The following is a 19,498-nucleotide window of genomic DNA, read 5'->3' as shown; positions in this document are numbered from 1 at the left end:
ATATCACATGTGTATAGTTTGATATCATATATAGAACTATGAAAGTAAATGTTGCAGGTGCTATGTTATTTGTATGGGCAAAGCTTACAGGTAAGTTTTTTTCAATTATTAATTTTTTTTTCAAATTTAATTTTTGTTGGTTTTGTAGGTATGTTTAATTTTCGTATATGTACATTTTTAAACTTTTTTTTTTTTTTTTTTTTGTTTAATTGAAAAGAAAACTTTAATTTGTTAGAACAAAAATAAGTAAACTATGCGAGGAAATTGATAAAAACAAAATATATATTATGTAAATGATGCATTCAAGCTAGGTCTCTACTAATTATTTTAATGATAATTTAAACAGGTGATTAATTTATTGGAGCGCAATAATGTACAGTAGTTATGTATAGTATGTCAAAGATTTATTTACATTTTTGTTTTGTTTAATTACCTTATATCGTTGTTTTTTTTTTTTATTATTAGTTAAATTATTATTCTGAATAAAATTATTTTTATAACATAGTATAATTTCTTAAGTAAAAATTTAATACAAAAAATTAAAAAATTGAGATAAAAATATAAATTAAATTTTTATTAAATTTAATGTTAATAAGAAATAATGTTAAAATATAATGTGAATCGATGCAATAGGAAAGCGATTTGTTTGTCAAACCAAGAAAAGAAATCGTCGGTTCTAATAATAACTTTTGAAATTATGTAGAAAGTGTATTATACATAATAAAAATATGCTACAGATTGTGTTAATTTATTTAAAACAAAATATAAAAAGGAGAAAAAATAATTAAGAAATACCATCAGTGCTGTAAATTGTATGTTTTTTAACCTTTTAGTTACAAATTCATAGAACTTATAAGACTCTAGTGCTCTCATTGCAAAAATTTATAATTTTTCACAGAAACTCCGCGGACAACCATTTGTGAAAAATCTCAGATATCAATGTTCATCAAGCATCAAAATTCAGTTGTATTCAGCAATTTTTCAAGGGAATCTAAAGTAGCCGAAGTTTGTTGCTCTAGCAAAGGGCTTACAGCAAAAGTTATTTTACGACTTGACTAAATACTGTGTTCCCTAATCATCGAAAAATGTAATAGAGAAATTCATAAACTTCTTGAAACATATTTCCATATAAACGTAATCATTTTTCACATTTCTGACGAATAATATTCGTGCAAAAATACTAGAATATAAACTACGCGCAACAAGGAATCCGTGGTATGATTTCATGGATGTGAAGGTAATGTTTACTGCCGATTGATGCGGTACCCGTACAAAAAATCTTAATAGCTCACTCCAGGTTCTAACACCGAAGAACCGAAAATAGAAAAAGTATCTCAGTTGAATTTTTAGCAGGAGCTTAATAGAATCATGGAGAAAGATAGGCAGAAGCCAGTCAAGGAAGACTCAACTCTGCCACCTAGTGAGAAAAGGTCAAGCAAGCTACAATAACACTAATTGACACCTTAGAGGAGGTTCAACGAAGAATTATCCTAGGTAACCGCCCAAATTTTTCACAAAAGATGGCGTCTTAGTCGGAAGACTAATTGCATCCTAAACAAAATTATATATAGGGAGTGTTAAAACTGAAGTCTTTAAAAAGAAAAATTCCTCGACAAATATTCTGACTGTCAAACTGGAGACATAGGGTAAGGTGGTATAAGAGTGCGCATTTTAGACAAAATACCAAATAAAACAATAACAAAAAGAATTTAACTACTTTTTTTATATATAGTTTTTAGTTTATAATCAAAGCAACGAAAAAAACTTAAAACTGGTAACAAAAATGTATTAATTCAAAAGTTATAAACAAAATACCACATTAGGAAATTTGCGCACTCTTATACATCCTATTGTGAAAGAGTGCGCGGCTTAGTTTGTAAGAGTGCGCAGCTGCGCACAGGTGTAAGTTCGCACAAAAGTCGCAAATAAAATTGCCTATCTTTAAAAAAACAGAGTATTTTTCAACCCATCACTCCTTGCATGAGGAACAATCAATTTAGTCTTCGATTAATGGTTCCGAGAAAATTTCAATATTTCCTAGTTACTCTCATTCGCTTGTTTTTTTTTAAACTTTTATTTGGTTTCTTTTTGGTTGGAATTGCTTTTTCTAGCTGCTTTTTGCTGGTATATGGACAAATGCCAGTTATTTTGAAGCCTTGGATAGCATTTACTGCTTTTTTAACCCGCGCACTCTTATACATCATCATGGTGCGCACTCTTACACGTCCAGACATCTAATCGAAGAATATATATGTATTTCACAATACACTTTATGACCAATCTTACGTGTTCCTTAAATGTTTCTTTTTGTCGACTTTTCAATGTCCTATACTTTGTTTATTGTTATTTTTTGTTGTTAAGCGGAAAAATTAATTTCTTTGGCAAGAAAAATTGGAAAAAAAAGTGCTAAAAAACTTAAACTTAACTAGCACCTCTGATTACAAACACATTTGCATGAAATTTTGACAGCAGATTAAACTCATTTAGATTTTTCCAAAATAAGTGCATTCAGTCTTATATTCCCTTTCAAACCGTAGAAAATGGCATTGCGCACTCTTATCAACCGCGCACTCTTATACCATCCTACCCTAACTCTAGGGATCGTCAAAAAGCCGTTGTGTCTCAGACAGGAACTACTGAAAAATTGGAGCTTTGATGTAAAGTAGTTAGATAAGTAGATATCTAAGAAGATATTCATTCAAACTATAGATGACAAGGAGCAAGAATAAACAACAAGTACCAAGAAGAAATTTTAAACAAGTGAACAAAGAACTGCAAATAATAATAAGTTAGAGATCTGGTAGGTATAATCTAATCAATTAGCAAAAGAGCCAGTTGCGAAACTGCTACAAAATTGGTATAAGATCTTTTTACTATGGTGGTAAAAAGAATAAATAATACCCATACCAGGGAAAAAACGCATGGTAATATTAAATGCGTTCTTCATTGAATCAATGGTGAAATTCATTTACATTAATTTTCTTTAACCCATCTTAATGTGTGCACTACTTTGATTTAAAAGTGCGCCACTTTGATTTATCATTTTCTACTTAAGGCTAAAAATGTAGTAATTTTTCATTAGTTCATGATTAGGTGAATGGGGTTTTACTTGTCCAAACACGATTCACAAAAAGATCAAAGATGATTAATTTTGACATTGTCATAAAAGCGAAGAATGGTGAGCAGTTGCCTCAAGATCAGAGTTATTAAAAAAAAACAATTTTAAGAACATCCAAAACAAATATGAAAAAAGTTATTCCAACAACATTTTGCAGTGAGTTCTTAAAAATCGAAGCTTTCACGATAGCATCTAATGTTAACCTTTTAAGCAAAGCTTGAATGAAATTGAAACGCTTTTGTTTTAAGAAACTTATTGACAACTTTTAAGGGCAGAAAAGCCTAAAAATTATTGGTAGAACAACTGGTTCTCGAGATATTTTCCACTGTATTTTTTTGACATTGTTTTTATTTTGAGTAGACGCTGTTTCTTAAATATTAAATATAATGCGTCTATATCCCTAAATTCCAAATGTAGAAACATAGATAAACTTTTTAAACAGGCAAAGCAAACATAAATCGGAGGACCAAATTCGGAATGAATTTATGTTTCACACCTCTGAAAGTTTTTTTGTTACAATAATATTTACAGCACTGATTTGAACATAAAAATACTAAAATTAAATAGTATTAACCTATACAGTAAAAAATATTTTTTCAAGTAAGAGTTTTTTTTTCCTTTTCTATATCTTTAGAACCCAACTTAAAACCCCCGTAAAAGATCATACAAATATATGATTTCTTAATTTTAAACTTAGAAGCTATTTCTTGGGTAAGAAAGTTTAAGTTGTATGTTTTTTTTTTATTAATATGAATGTATAGTTTAGAAAAATTCTAGTTTGTATAATATTTTATGGATTTTGATGTTTGCGATTTTTATATAAAGTTATGGAGTGTTTGAATGAATTGACCAATGGTTAATTATGTTTTTTTTTTTTTTGATAAAAATGTATATTTTGTGTATACCATTTTTTTTTTAGTTTTTTGATTAAATTTTCTTTTTTAAATGAAAAATTTTGAAGAACTAAAAACTAATAAAAATAAGATAAATTATAAAATTAAATCAAGGTGGTTGTGATTTTTTTTTAAGTGAACTTGTGAAAAATAAATGAGTGAGAAAACTAAAAATGTTCTTTTTTTTTCATTTAAATGAAAAGTGAATTATTTTTAAGCAAAAACAATAGGAAATTATTTGTTTTGATAAAAAAAAAAGAAAATTATAAACATAAAAATGAAATTAGTAATAAAGTCTTACAACTTACCTAGTAGAGGCACTGCATCAGATGTGGCTGGCATAGTTTCAGCCACCATGTTAAGGAAGACTGTCAGTGACAACAAAATTGTAACTCCTATAAAATTGAATATTAATGATTTAATTATTAAATTAGATGATTAAGTATTTAATATTTTGACATTAACATTTAAATTATTGAACGTTCACATTTAAAAAAAAAAAAACCAAAAAATCAATACAACACAGAAAACAAATATTTTAAATCAAATAAATTACCTTTGAAACTTAGATTTAGTTGACATGCAATAAAAAACTACTACCATATTTCTGCGTAGAACCTTGTTGGGTAATTCCATGAAAAAGTGGACACGAATTTTGAAGAAATTATGCAGTGTTTTTTACTTTTTTTATTAGCAAATTACTATTTACAAACGGCAACTCTTTATGCAAGTTGCAAGAAAAGATTCTTTGTTGTATTCTCTTATGGATAGACATAAAATTCAGGGAGTTTAATAATCTTAAAGCATTTTTATAGCATAAGCTTGCCAACAACAGAAGAATTTCACATGAAAATGACGGAAAAACAAGCAAACTGAAAATATGATGAGTCTAATAGTGACGATGACAATATCCCCTCGTGAGTGCTAAAATAAGTTAACATTTAATCAAGCTTCGTTACACACTATTCGATTAAAAAAAAACTTGAGTGAAAATGCATCTTTTCTTTACTTTTGGAACCACAAATCGCAGGTAACATGAGTTACCAAAATAATGTAACGTGAGTTACCTAAATATTTTAAAATTTTTCCTCGAAATATTGAAAAAATGTTTGGTTTTGTCACTCATATTAAAAGCTTGTAATTTTGTATGTATGGAATCTTCATTGAAAACAAATTAAGATTCTTAATTTCACATAAAAACTTTATACTGTCGGACTCTTAAAATTCGTGTCCGATTTTTGTAACGTGAGTTACCATCAAACTTTTATTTTTCCCAAGCAAATGTTAAAAATAAAGACAATTTTTTTAGTTAATTATGAAAGTAATAGTTATGCTCCATTCATGGATAGTAATTTCGTATCAATTTACATTAAAATTGAAAAAAAAAAAAAATTATTTATGTGTTGGAAATTTTTGTGAATGTAACGTGAGTTACCATGGAATTGCCCTGTTAATATTTATGTTTTTTTTTTAATTTGTTTTAAGAAAAGGATTGGTATCATAATTATATGATAAAGCATAAATAATATTTTGGGGGCTTGGTTTTGCATATTTAGCTGTTTGGACATAGTGCAATGAAGGGTTTCTAATTTTTGCATAATTATTCATACATTTATGGGTACATTTAATCGAGCTTTGCGAAGATATTATTTATGTTTTAATAAGAAGAGAATAAAGGGACAGTTATTGTATTAAGGTTTTGGAAGACTTGCAGAATGTTTCTATTGTGAATTAAAGTCTAAGCACGATCACGAACTTTGGAGGTAACAAATAATTTGACGGGAGACCTTTTGTGTATGGTATAGAAGCATGGCTTTTCAGAAAAAAATACATGTATGGACAGAGTGAAACTTTTTTCAAATACGGTGGAAGCTGATGAATTCTCAATGGATAAAATTAAAGGTAGTTAAATATAGTTAAATATGAAATTAATTTAATTTTGAAATGTTCCTTCAAATTGATCCCGGAGTCTGAATCGCAATCGCTAGTAGAAAAAAACAGTTTTGAAACAACTAAAATCTGATTGATGAAGAAACCTGCAATTAAATAAAGGCATAGAATTTCAGATGTGTACGGATAGCTTATGGTCCTTGGTTCATAAATTACTCAACAAACGAAAAGATCTACAAAATGTATGAGGAACATGTTTGATAAGTGCACTAAATACGACGGAAATCCTTTAACATTATAGACTTAAACGGCAATATAAGAAAGAAAATTTTAGTTTGATACTTGGAAGAAATAAATTATAGCCTATTAAATAGAACATTCGAGACTGGCTCAAGCACCATTTATTCCCACTACAGGTAATACCTTAGACTCGGACGAGAGTTCTAAGAGAAATTTACGTGAAAAAGAAGAAGAAACCATCCGATTACTCAGACAAAAGAAGAGAAACCTTAAAAAACAGGCATGTCTATTAAGAGACGATAAAAATAATAATTTTTTCTAGAAATGATCTATCCAAATCTACAACATCTGAAAAAAATGTTCATTAGTGGCATTTGAAGGAGCGGAATAAAATGTTGGTCAGTTGTAGGTACCACTTCACAGAAGGTACAAAGAGATAGGTACCAAAATAAATGCTAAGAATTTTTGGAAATTTCCTCGTGTTACTATACTATTATTTTCAGACTTTGTTTAACGTGCATTTAACTGTGATACGAACACCTGTGATATCTTAAACTGGGAGCCTTTGATTTAAGATAAGTTTAACAAACATTGTTAAACATTGGACCTTTTGGAACACCCTTCTCTTGATTGAAGACTGATATAAACTTATATTTACTAGCAACATTGCTAAATTTGTATCTGAGAAACTGCGTCTTTGCAGAATTTGTTAAGAGATTTGATAAACTCTCGCTTCTAATTTTGTTAGGGAAATTACTAGTTTTTGAAACTTTGTTAGCAGTTACACCTTAAGTCACTGACATTGATAAATTTAAGGTATAAATTTTCGTCAAGAAATGATCACTCAAGTGAGTTATGATGCTGAAATTTATGCGATGCCTCTAAAAGTTGTCGAAATAGAGCGCAATATTATTTAATGAAACAAAGAGAAACGAATCACAGCTAGCACACAATTTTATGTTTATAAAGAACCCTTGTAAACACTATAAAAATAAATATCAAAATAAATAGTTCTCGTCAAAAAAATTTCACTGTCAATAAACCTAGAGCTAGAACTACATCGAAACACAAAGTCAAAAAAAGTATAAAAAGTAAAAAAAGTACAGAATAACAAAAACAATTTTATTGATGTGACATTTAAAAATTAAAATTATTTGAAAAAATAGAAACTTTTTGTGCTTTTTCTCTTTGTGTTTCTATGTATGTAGTTCTGAAAGGGAACTATGTACCTTAAAAAATGGGTAGATAAAACAAATGAATTCAAATAGTCGGAAGATGGACTGCACTTCTTGCAAAATAATAATCTGGCCTACTTTATTGCGCTGCGTATTGGACAAAAAACAGAAAAACTTTAAACGAACGAAAAATTTCCACACTTTTCATTGAGACTAAAGCTGCACTAGAAAAAGACAAGGGAAATTTTTAAATTTTTTTCGTCGAAACTGCTTTTTTTTTTTTGAATTTTGTACTAGATGTTTTTTGGATATTGATTCTTTTGAAAAATTTAATTGTACGAGTTTAAAGGCCATGAATCAGATATTTTTTTAATTTGTTTTTCATTTTTTAAAAAGCGCCTTTTGAAACTCGTGTCTGAAAACTTAGGGCGTTTATTTGCCCACTACTATAAGCACCTATACCAAAAATCAGAACTACATAATTTCACGTGCTGAAGAAAACTCAAGGCTTTAAAAAAAATTTCTAAATTCGACATTTAAGTTTTTTAGTTTTTACACTTTATTTTATTGCGAGGAAACAACTGAACTGAAAAATACAGAAATTGAAGAAAATTGCCTAGATTGTTGTTGTATCAATACAAAAGGCTTTGTACTGATTCTGATAGTAAAAGTATGCAACAATAGAAACATTTGCTTAATCTTCCTCAAGTCAAAATATTTGAAGTTGATTTTTTGTTTAAAAAAAAAAAACCTTTTGGATAAGTTAAATGTATTGAACGAAAAATAAATTTCCATCAAACTTCACTAGCATTTAGCGTAAATAGCTATTATTTATGTTCCGAAAAAGTAAACAAATTAAAATAAGTACTACAAACATTTTCATATCACGGATAGAGTTATTAGATTAATATAATTTTTTTTTTTTTGTTTGGTAATTATTATTTTGTAAATTAACGATTTCACGACCATCTAAATTGATGCAGAATAGGAAATTTGAATTTTCCGACTTACCAAGTGAGAGCTTCTCACCAGAATCTGGTGGCAGTGTAAAACCTAGAAGTGCCATTGAAGCAATTAGTACACACGGCACAATTAAATTGAAAAAATAGTAAAGAGTTTTGCGTCGAATCAATATGGCGAATGTTATATCAATATAAGGTTCAGGGCAGCAATTATAGTAGATTTCATTTCGTTTTCCTGGCACACCTAGAGTTGTTTTTTTTTTTTTTTTTAATACACAAAAGAAAGAGAAGGAAATACAGTTTTTTAATTAATTTATTTTCAAATTTCAAAAAAATACAATTTCACTATTAAATTTGATGTTAAATAAATTTGCTTTAAACTTACGTCCTTACCATATTGATGCTTAATTTAATTTTTGTTCATAAAACTCTAATTTTCATGCTTGAATTATTTTTTTTTGAAATTTTCTAAATTCATTTCAGAGTATTTTACATTTTCCTCTTACCTAATAGATCCCATTCACCATTTGTTATGAAACTGGATATATCGCCTCCAGCTTCGTCCTGTAGCTGTAAATCGAGCTGAAATATTTTTCAGTTTTCCATCATGATAAATTCCTTCGACTTTCAAATCAATATTTCAAACAATTTCCGATAATTTTGCTTTTTTAATTACCTGAAATCCATCGTACGTCCATGAACCAAATTTCATTTCACATCGCTGATCATCGAAAGGAAACCAGGTGATATCAATTTTGCACGTTGATTTGAATATACCCGGCGGCACATAAAGGCACGAACCATTATTTCGAACAACAACGTTGGTGGCGTACGTCCCATCGAAACCTTCATCAGCGCTTTATATTTTACAACAAGAAAAAGTGAAACAAATTAAAACCAATTTCAAAAATTCAGCTGTCAAACTAAACAATTAACATTTTCCCAACACTAATTGGAATGAAAAACTTAATGAGATCCATGAACTTAACTCACTGTCGTCAGTCAACTTGTTTCATAATATTTTCTGTATTATTCTCAACAAAGGATGAGCATGAGACATCCTTGCGAGAAAATATATACAAAAAAAAAACATTGTTCCAAAAAACACATTTTGCCATCCAGATTAAGAGACAACAAGAGCGAAGGATATTTTTTGTATGTATTTTTACTATGACATGGCTTACCTGTTGTACATAAGGACATCTGGTTTCCATAAGCGATGGGGTGGTATACGTAAGTCTCGTACTCCTCCAAATTCACTAGAGTTCCATCTTAGATTCATGTCATTCCATTCCTTTTCAAATTAAAGTTGAAATAACAAGTGAAAATGTATAAAATACATATATAGCTACATAGTTTTGTCTTAAATGTAATTTAATTAAAAACGATAAATTCATTAAAAATGATTACTTTAACATGGGTAGAGACATTATAGACAAATTGACTAGACTTACCAGCTTAAGCCAAATGTTTGTAATTAATAGTTGATTTTTTTCATCCTGCAACAAGAAAATCAATTAAAATTCGTATTTTTTTTTTTTTTAAATAACACTATCAATTAATAATGGTCAGGAAATATAATATACTATCTCAAGTAATATAAATTTTCTTTATAGGTACAATTTATGGTTTATTTACTTTTTTTCTTCAAGGACTGAATTATTCATTGACATTGTTGAAAAAATACAACGAAATTAAAACAATAAATCTAACTTTCAGGAATGGGATGACACCTTTTTAATTAGCTTTATTTCGTGAAAATTAAGTTAAAATTAAAACAAGAAAGTTTAAGTCTGAACGGGAGGAGAGAATTAAGAAAAATTAAAGTTTAATTGCCAATTAAAAATGAACTGCATGACTGGGTCGCAAGTATTTTTGTTAATATAATAGTCAAAGTGGATTAGAAACTCTTGAGAATTAATACATAAGAATTCTAAATATGTTTCCAATAGAAGTTCGTTCTTTTTGTAAAATAATATATAATATTCTAGAACCAACTTGGATCGAAATTCGACTTTTAAGTCACAAACAGGGCCTACCTTAACGGTTAAAAAAACAAATCTTAAAATTCAAATGTATAGTAGCAAGAATTGTTTGTGTTTTCTTGCGTATTAATATACGAGTTTAAATTCGAAAAAGTACATTCGTTCAATATATTATAGGTATGTACAATTTGTTGGTAGTAAAACTCTTTAACCAATACTTGAAACATAAGTGTGTTTGTATTACCTTCTATATTTTTCAAGGAAATAATGCTCAAAATTTCTTCGTGACATTATATTTGGTCTTTTGCACTTGCTTGCTTTTTGCATTGAACTTGTTTAATTGATGTTTCGACAGAAAAGAATTATTCATCAATGATAATGCCTCATTAGTTGAAAATTCCAGTGGTTCAGTGGTTCCATAGGATCAGAACTTAATCTTTTATACATTTTGATCCTTCTCTCAAAGAAAATTTTGATAAATCCTTTACGGTTTTATCGGAATATGCTTTTCCAATTTTGCGGGGAGCGATTTCACTGGTTTTAACTATCTCCTAATGGATAGGTGCACTCAGGAGATTTTTAACCTTCCGATTGTTATATTTTTCCTGTTTTTTTTTAATTTTTTAAAATTCTTTTCTACTTTTGTTTCACTATCTACTGTTTTTGTTTATTTATTCACCTCATAATATTGGTCAAGCAAGATGAAATTCATGTATGTAGAAAGAGCGGTCCAATGTGTCTTCCACCTTTTTTGGCTTTTTTTTCGCTTAACTTGAAGCACAAAACTTGTATATATATGTTTTTAAGTTTTTTTATCGTCAAAAATGTTCCAAAGAAGATACCTGCTCATTAAAAGATCAAAAAACCTTCTTTTCGATCTTATTTGGCAGTTTTGACACATTTTTCGAAAATTTGTTTTTATTTGAAAATTTTGACTTCATTTTGAAAAGTGAAAAAAGTTGTATGGCGGTCGAGAAAACGCGAAATATGTTAATAGCTAATCTTAGCAAGAACACTCCAAAAAATAATAATTGAGTAGTTTTAGGCCGGAAAAATTAACTTTAACTCTATTTGAAAAAACCTTCTGACGGAATTTTTTTTTTTCAATAGTTGCAATGGTGATAATTCAATATTAATTGAGGTTCTTAACCTTCAAATATAGAGTAACAATAATTTTAAAAAAAATTCGACATGAAAAGCTAAGTAGCGTTTTTAATCGCCAACCGAACTCATACGAAAATTAAAATACGACTTCATATTTCTATCAACTGTTGAAAAGAACCAACTTTCAAGCCTAATTTTCCAAGATAAAGACACAAAAACAACACATTTTTTATTGTTACCCATTGTATTGAGAAGCTAAACTCATAACTTCCAAATCAAAGGGCTAAACTTTTTTTTTAAATTTTGTCCAGTTAGATTGCCGATTTACCACACTGTGTCCTGGTGCAAAAGTCAAATCGTTCAATAGCTTTACACTCAGCAGCTGCTGACTCTATGAGCAATGTTGCCGTAGTGTAATTTTAATCGCATTTTGACCCCTTTTCTCGGCTTGATACGACCTTCTTAAAATTTTACCATAGAAAAATGTATGGACAAATTAGTCTTTTCAACTGTTCCTTCTTGCGTGACCTTTTTTGAAAAAAAAAAAATAATTCTTCTGTTTTGTGGGCTAGGTCTTTTCTAATGATCCTATTTAATACATTAATAATTTAAACGTCGACTGGTTTAAATAGGATCATTAGAAAAGACCTATAGCCCACAAAACATAAGAATTAAATCTTTTAAACCTTCCATTGAAATAAATTTTTTTGATGAAATGTTGCTTGTTACCAATTGTACAATAATCGATGTAACATACATCAAACAATTAAAATAAATAAGTAAGAAATTCAAGTTATTAATTTTTTTTTATTTGACATCATCTGAATATCATTTATGGGGTATATAAGCTCCTGGTAAAGTAGTTTAAATCAATAAAAGCATGACCTACAATTACGATCAAGTACCTACTCTCAGGAACATTTTGAGTCAATTTTTTGCAGATCATCTAAGAAAAATGATTAACTGAGGACAATAAAAATTGATATACATATACATAACTATGATATAGGGAATCCGAAAAAGGAAGGTTCCGCAGTTCTGTCTGTTTGCCAGCTTAAACTACTCAAACTTTCAAACTTAAAAGTAATAAGTTTTTTGAGATATAGAGGCGAAATAGAAATTTTATTTTCGGGATCAAAATTAAAGGTACCGACAGAAAATATTTTCTTTTCTTACAAACGGCTCTGACGATTTCGATTTAAATTTGTATGTCTTATAGGCTTGTACTAATGTAAAAAAATATTTTTTTGGACGGTTAATAAAACCGTAACTGTCATCGAGCCATTTTATTTATTTCTGATTAACTTGTAGACTCTTCGACCGATTTGAACCAAAATTTGTATACAAAAACGTTTCAGTAACCGTAAAATTAAAAATATGTAGGTAAGTAAAGTTTTCGAAAAAAAAAACAAATTCTGGATTTCACCAAATAAAAAAACAAATTTTATGTTTTTTAAATAGATTTACTTTTGTATATGCATTCATAAAAAAAGTCTTTAAGTTCTAAGCAGCTACTACGGAAAGAGCAAGTTCGTGCAACCAAGTTGTGCATTTTATTAAGAATACCTACATTTTATTTCATAACTTTTTTGAGATTCACTATTTTTATTTTCTTAAACTAATAAAAAACTTCAAACATATATTACAGATACAGTTTTCTCTTGGTGCGTAAAAACCAGTAGAAAAAAAAAACATTTTTTGCCAAAATTGATTTTTTCGGCTGAGTTATATTGATATTGGTACCGAAAACTAAAAACTTAAAATTCCGAAATATGTTATTTTTAAGCAATTTTATTTAATTTAGATATCTATCGAAACATTTTTAAATGCGTTTTTTTTTTTTGTTCCTTCTAAAAACAAATGTAGGTAAGGTGTAAGAAAAAGTTTAAAGTTACGAATGTAGTTCTATTTATTTCGCATATAGAATATTTTAACCCACAAAATTGTATTTCTATAAGAATTCGTGTAGATAATAGACATTATTATTAATTTTATCCTCTTTTTTAAGCCTTTCTGGTTCAATTTTTACTTAAGTTCAAAATCACAATGCATACCAACACTTTGTATCCTTCGCATTTTTGTATTATTATTGAAAAAAAAACTCTTTAATTTTCTTTGTACTGCTGGGATCTTAATAAAGGAATTCGAATGGTACACTTTACACCTGCTCCCCAGAACGAAATTTTATGAAAACTTTGACTTTTAAATTTTAATTATTCTTCCCAAACCATGTTAGACTTAATTTAAGAGTTATAATCCATTAATTTAAAGAGGTACAAAATCTTGAAACAATTCTCCTTTGATTATGATCTTAATAATGCTGTCTTAGAATTTTAATCCTGTTAAATTGGTCAACTATACGTACACGTGTGTGCTTCTTCATAAAATATTTTCTTTATGTTTATGTTAATCTTATTTATCTAAGGCACAAATTAAATGTGCCTATAATTGTCTTATTTATGATATAAAGTTGTGAAGCGGTATTAAATGCAAACACATCTCTCCTTTGTATATCCTTGTTATCAAATTAGTATGCATATGTTGGATTTAGGAAGGCAATAATAATTTTCTCTTGTTGTTCTATTTGGACGTGAGAAAGAATAGCAGGCATTTACGATAACGTTCCTTTTTATTGAGTTAATAGTCCAATAACATCAATAATATATTCAGTTTATTGTAAAAAGCTCAATTTTCATGTTAAGCTGCTAACATTCTATGAAATTTTATTTGGAACGTGGATGTAAGGATAGAGGGGAGAGGGGAATTAAATGAAATAGAATAGAATCAACTAAAATATGGATTAAGTTTTGTTTTGACCTTTGATCCGAAATAAATGGATAAACTCAAAGTATTTTCCAATAAAGACAAAATATATTTTAATTTATAATAATATAGCAAATGATTAGATAGGTTAACCTTTAAACAGAAACTTGGCGTTTTCTGAGGGGATCTTTTATTTCATGAGCTAAGCTTAAGATCCAATTCAAAGTATTTAGAATCATAATCTTGAATAGCAAGAAATTCACATACTATGTTAAAGCCTATCAATAAAAGAATTAAACAAACTACTTACGACATCTATAATTTGCATAAGCGTCAATCCAAAACTCAACTGCAATGGATCGGATTCGTTGACAACTGGACGCTCCAAACTGTTATAACTGTCCAGCAGCTGATGGAGTAATCTTTTTTCATGTGGCCCAGCAAAGCAAACTGAAATATTTAAAAATATATATTTTGTTATTTGCATGCATATTGCATATGTATGTATTGATAAATCATATAGTAAAAAGAAAAATATAAAAATTAACTAAATTGGCAAACTGGGATTATTGTGAGATCGAATTACTATTTTTAAACTTATTTGGATCTTGGTGTAATTAAAACTTGAATTCAAACTCGTTTTCAACTTATTTTAATATAATTACAAAGAATATATTTTTCCTTACTTATTTCCGTACATACTACATCTACAAACGCGGGAAAACAGCTCGTCGGTGTCTCCGGAGCACAGTGCACATAATATTTGCGTACTGTCTCCGGAGTATTTCAAACTGCTCATATCATTTTAATTTTTGTATAATCATCGTGAGTCGAAAAAAATTTTGTTCAGGAAACAGGAAACACTAAAAATTAATTTAAAATTGAATAAAAATGTGATTGTTTGCTTGTTAGTTGAGCATGTAGTAGAGCTCGAAAAATAAAACTAGAACTGCATAATATTCTTTTGAAATTTCTTAGAAACCCTGCTCCGCACATATCCATAATTGATTTTTGTTTTTTAAAACTCTTGCACTTAAACAATGATTAATAGTTTTCTCTGATTTACCTTCACTCTCTGACCCACAGAAATTGAAATCATTTTAAAAAGGGCAAAATGGCTTGTAGGGAGGGGCCCACAACTTATTAATTTTTTTTAATCTTTAAAAATTTGAATTTGAAGTTTGGTGCGTTGATTACATCGTCAATGTTAAAACTTAGGAAAAAAAAAAGAATTTCCGTAAAAATAGTAACTACAGAGCGTCAAACATTTTCAATTCATTTCAAATAATTTATTTAAATAAGAGGTATACGTACATTAAGATTATATCTAAGAGTAAGAGTATTCTTTGTAAATGTAAATAGAAATTGGATTTTGATTCTATACAGGGTGTCCCACAGTCACCGCCCCAAATGAAAACCACGGATTCCTGAAGTCATTTTAAGTCGAAACACTTAAGAGGTACATAATTTTCTCGTTTTGGTCCCGTTTTCGAGTTATGACGTTTGTATGATTTTTGCTCTCTTTTCCCTCAACTGGATTTATCTTTGACAAACTACATGTGTCTGATTCAAAAGATTTTTTTTTATAACCAATCAATAAATTATTACAGTTTTAGTTTGTCAAAAAACATTTTTTTTTTCTGCGAACAGCCGTTTCTTCCCAATTTTTCATCAAACCCAATTTTCTTACTTTTTTATGTTGTTTTTATCACTTTCATATCATTTTATTAAAAAAAAAAAAACGTTTCTTAAAAAAATAAGTTTTTTTTTCATAAAAAAGACTACTGAAAGTAAGTGAAATTTTCGATATTTTTCAATAAATAAATCGATCCTTGAGTTATTAAGACTCAATTGAAATTTACCTGTCACTTTTGGTCGCTCTTTCTATATCATCGTACTTAAACTCTCTAATAAAATATCTTTTAGGTCGGTTCAGAATTACTGGCTGAATACAATGGTGTAGCTGTGGCTGTAGCTTGTAGTACTGTCAAAATTTTACTGAGGGAATCAACAACAAAAGTTGGCGGCAACTGAGCAAAAAGTTGAGAATTCTTCAACTTGCGCTACAAGATACAGCCACAACTACACCATTGTATTCAGGGGGTTAACGACAACTAAGTTCAGAATCAAATGTTGATGATTTCTTTATGGAAAACTGTTCTAAATGTGTTTTTTTTTAAAGCGGCATTTATTTCTGTACAAACACACATTTGAAAAAAAAAAATAAAAATAAACGAAAAAAAAAATAGGTACCTACCTTAACATATTTTGTTTAGTATTGAATTTGAAACCGATTTTTCAAAAAGTACTGATTGTATTGATTTCCAAATGTGTTCAAAAAGGGCTAGACGGACATTGTTAAAACTTTGTCTTTTCTAATAGAGCAAAAAGTTATCTAGTTAAGTAATTGTTTTAAATAAATCATTTGGTTGGCAATTTTTTTTTATTTCGTGAACAGAAAAATTTTAAATCTCAAATTTTCACAAATTCCAGATAAAAGTTGGAGTTGAAGTTTACTCAAAAGAACGCCTATCATTTTAAAAGTAATAAAAAATAAAAGTAAATAAGCCATTGAAGGCCTATATCAAACTTACCAGGAAGCACGGGTAATGATCCAAATCCTAATAAAATCCAGCAGAGGGCATGTAATGGTTTTTGTAGTAAGTTCATTATAATGGTTTTTAGGTAGAACATTTTTGACAAGAGTGTATAGTTTGTTTATTTTTTTTTTTAATTTTTTTTTTTATTTTATTATTTCTAAAGTTGATAGTAAAAGTTAGTGAGAAAAGGGATTCTGACGCAAAGATTTGTTGGCCTCTTAGTATCTTCTGATTTTAAGTTACTTAGTGCCTTCTTTAAAATCCGTGAAACCTTTGTGACCGCAACCTGTCAGCTAAGATCCAGTTGAAACGATTTCATGCGCAACGAATTTTGTTCATGTATCAACTACGTTGGTGTATTTTTATTCTTCAAGGGGTAGTTTATAAAATATTCAAATACATATTGAATGGTGTTGTTGCTGTTGTTATTGTTGTTGTTTTTGGTGCAATTGCTGTTTCTGTAATTGTTGATGTTGTTTGCATAGCGCTGTGTCTTATTCTTTAGTATTAAAATTAAAATTAGAAATTAATTAAGAAAATTAAATCAGTACGTATATATGTATATTTATATTTCTTTTTGTTGTTGTTGTTGAATCTGTTTTACATTGACTTTATATTTTTTTTTTTGTTTATTTTAATTTTTGTTCGTATTTAGTCTGGGGCATTATTTATAAATTTAATTAATATTTTTTACTTTTGTATTCAAGACGATTTTTTTTATTGATTTAATATTACAACTTTTCTTTATTTTTCATTTTAATTGTATTTATTAATATTTCGTTTAGATTAATGTGTGTTTAAGATAAATATTTTTTTTTTCGTTTATTTTACTTTTAAGATTTCCATTTTAAAGTGGTATCTTTCCTTCATTTTTGATTAATTTTATAAGTTAGTGTAACTATATATGAAAAAAAACAAGTGCTGATCTGGAAAGAAATGAAATACAAATTACTTTAATTTAAAAAAGAAATTTTGTAAAATATTTTAAAACTATACGAATCAAATTGTAATTTCTGTGTAATGTTTAAAGACTTTTTTAAATGTGTCTCTAGTATTTGAAATGATTTAAAACTTCATTTTTCATGTAAGTCAGTTAAAATTGGTTTACATACTCATATTTTTAAGAGTTAATAAGAAAATATACTACTTGCCATTTCTCGCAGGTAACAGGGTTGTCATTTTGGCTTGGAAAAATTGGCTTTACCTATTTATTATAATAAAGGGTTCACAGCTGTAAAGGACCAGTGAGATGTAAAGATACTTTTAATTACTGCTGATATTTTTGGTTATTTAAGACCCTAATAAAGTTTTTTCTTGTGCGTTTATTTTTTAACTTGACTACACTACAGTTTTTAAATCATCTTATTATCCTGTTAAAATAGTTAAAAATTGGTACAACAACAAACGTGTGTTTCGTAATTAAAAAAGTTTGCCAGTTTGTTTGTAGTAAACAGACTTTTTTTAAATAAAGATAATAAAAAATTCAAAGGATTTTTAAGACAAGGTCGTTTTTTATGAAAAATAGTAACAGTTTTCAACTTTCTTCCATTGACTAATTCAATTGTTTTATACAAAAACTTTTATAGTCAAAAAAATATTTTATGAGTTTTTGAATCCTTTTTTTATAATTTTTTTTTTTTTTTTGAAAACAGGACTTTTTTTTGAGATTTTGGGTGTAAATGATAGTTTACAAAATTACTACTAAATGACATGTTAGTTTTATTTAATTTAAAAAAAATGTTTTTTTTAAATCATATTCATTCCAGAAATTGTTTTTTTCGTCTGAAAATGGAATTTTATGTTTTAAGAAAAGTTTTAAAGAAAATTAGTTATTAGGAAAAGCTCAAGAATTCTTTTTCTCGATTTTTCATTTTTAGTGACGTTAAATGTGGTTTATCTGACTTTTGGCAGAGTTTTTTAGTGTTTATGATGGCCCAATATGAACATTAGGGTGGGTCAAAAAAAATCGAAATTCGTTTTTTCGATTTTGTACTCCGAAAAAATCGATTGGATACGAATATCTTCTAAACGGTTAAAGCAATCAACCAATGCCCACTGATTTCAATAGTTTTCTTATGACCCGTATGCATTGCGATTTGGATACGAATATCTTCTAAACGGTTAAAGCAATCAATTTGATGCCAAAGAATACATCTTGTTAATTTGAAAATAATGAAGTTTCAGTGAATTGGAAAATTTTTAAAAGTAAATATTGTTTTTATATTTTTTTTTTTTAACTTTGACCTCGAATATCTTTAGAATGGTTTGATTAATGAAAAAAGTTAATAAAACCATTTTTGTGGAGCAATCTGTTTCCTACAAGAATATGTCATGCGCGTTTGATCATTATAATTTTTCAATTTGTTACAAAATTAAGAACAAAAAACGAATTTTTTAAAGATTTTCTCGATTGATAATTGAAAAAAGTGTATAAGGCCTTTTTTGTAGAGCGTTCAATTTTTTACAAGAATATGTAAAAAAAATTTGCTAAAAAGTCAATTAGTTAAAAAAATTATTTTATTTTCGTAGAAGTTTGATGTAAAAATGGAAAATTAAGCGGAGGACCTTCTGATTAATATAAAGAGCTCATATTTGGTGTGTATATTCTAGAGGTGTCTAGCAATCGATTTTTCGGAGTACAAAATCGAAAAAACGAATTTCGATTTTTTTTTGACCCACCCTAATGAACATTCTTAAATTTTGGATCAAAAGTATAGAGTTCAATGTCAAAATTTCATAAAATTTTGAAAAATATCCGGTTTTTTTTC

General features: G+C 28.2%; 1 protein-coding gene across 4 annotated transcripts in view; it reads right to left on the bottom strand.

Annotated features, from left to right (window-relative positions):
• LOC129908501 (neuronal acetylcholine receptor subunit alpha-7) overlaps positions 1 to 19,498 on the bottom strand; it is a 53,941-nt gene that overhangs the window by 21,362 nt on the left and 13,081 nt on the right. For 3 of the 4 annotated variants that reach the window (XM_055985024.1, XM_055985022.1, XM_055985025.1), the window contains 9 exons: positions 17,562 to 17,656; positions 16,725 to 17,229; positions 14,441 to 14,580; positions 9,733 to 9,777; positions 9,463 to 9,572; positions 8,955 to 9,135; positions 8,785 to 8,860; positions 8,328 to 8,522; positions 4,320 to 4,406 (listed from right to left, as the gene is read on the bottom strand). In XM_055985024.1, coding sequence (XP_055840999.1) covers positions 4,320 to 4,406; positions 8,328 to 8,522; positions 8,785 to 8,860; positions 8,955 to 9,135; positions 9,463 to 9,572; positions 9,733 to 9,777; positions 14,441 to 14,580; positions 16,725 to 16,824 — 934 coding nt within the window. In that variant the 5' untranslated portion in view covers positions 16,825 to 17,229; positions 17,562 to 17,656. The other variant, XM_055985023.1, reaches the window with a different exon arrangement.

The sequence above is a fragment of the Episyrphus balteatus genome, chromosome 2 (assembly GCF_945859705.1).
Source record: "Episyrphus balteatus chromosome 2, idEpiBalt1.1, whole genome shotgun sequence".
Classification (NCBI taxonomy): domain Eukaryota; kingdom Metazoa; phylum Arthropoda; class Insecta; order Diptera; family Syrphidae; genus Episyrphus; species Episyrphus balteatus.
Note: the sequence above shows the minus strand (reverse complement) of the source record. Positions and strands in the feature narration are given on the sequence as shown.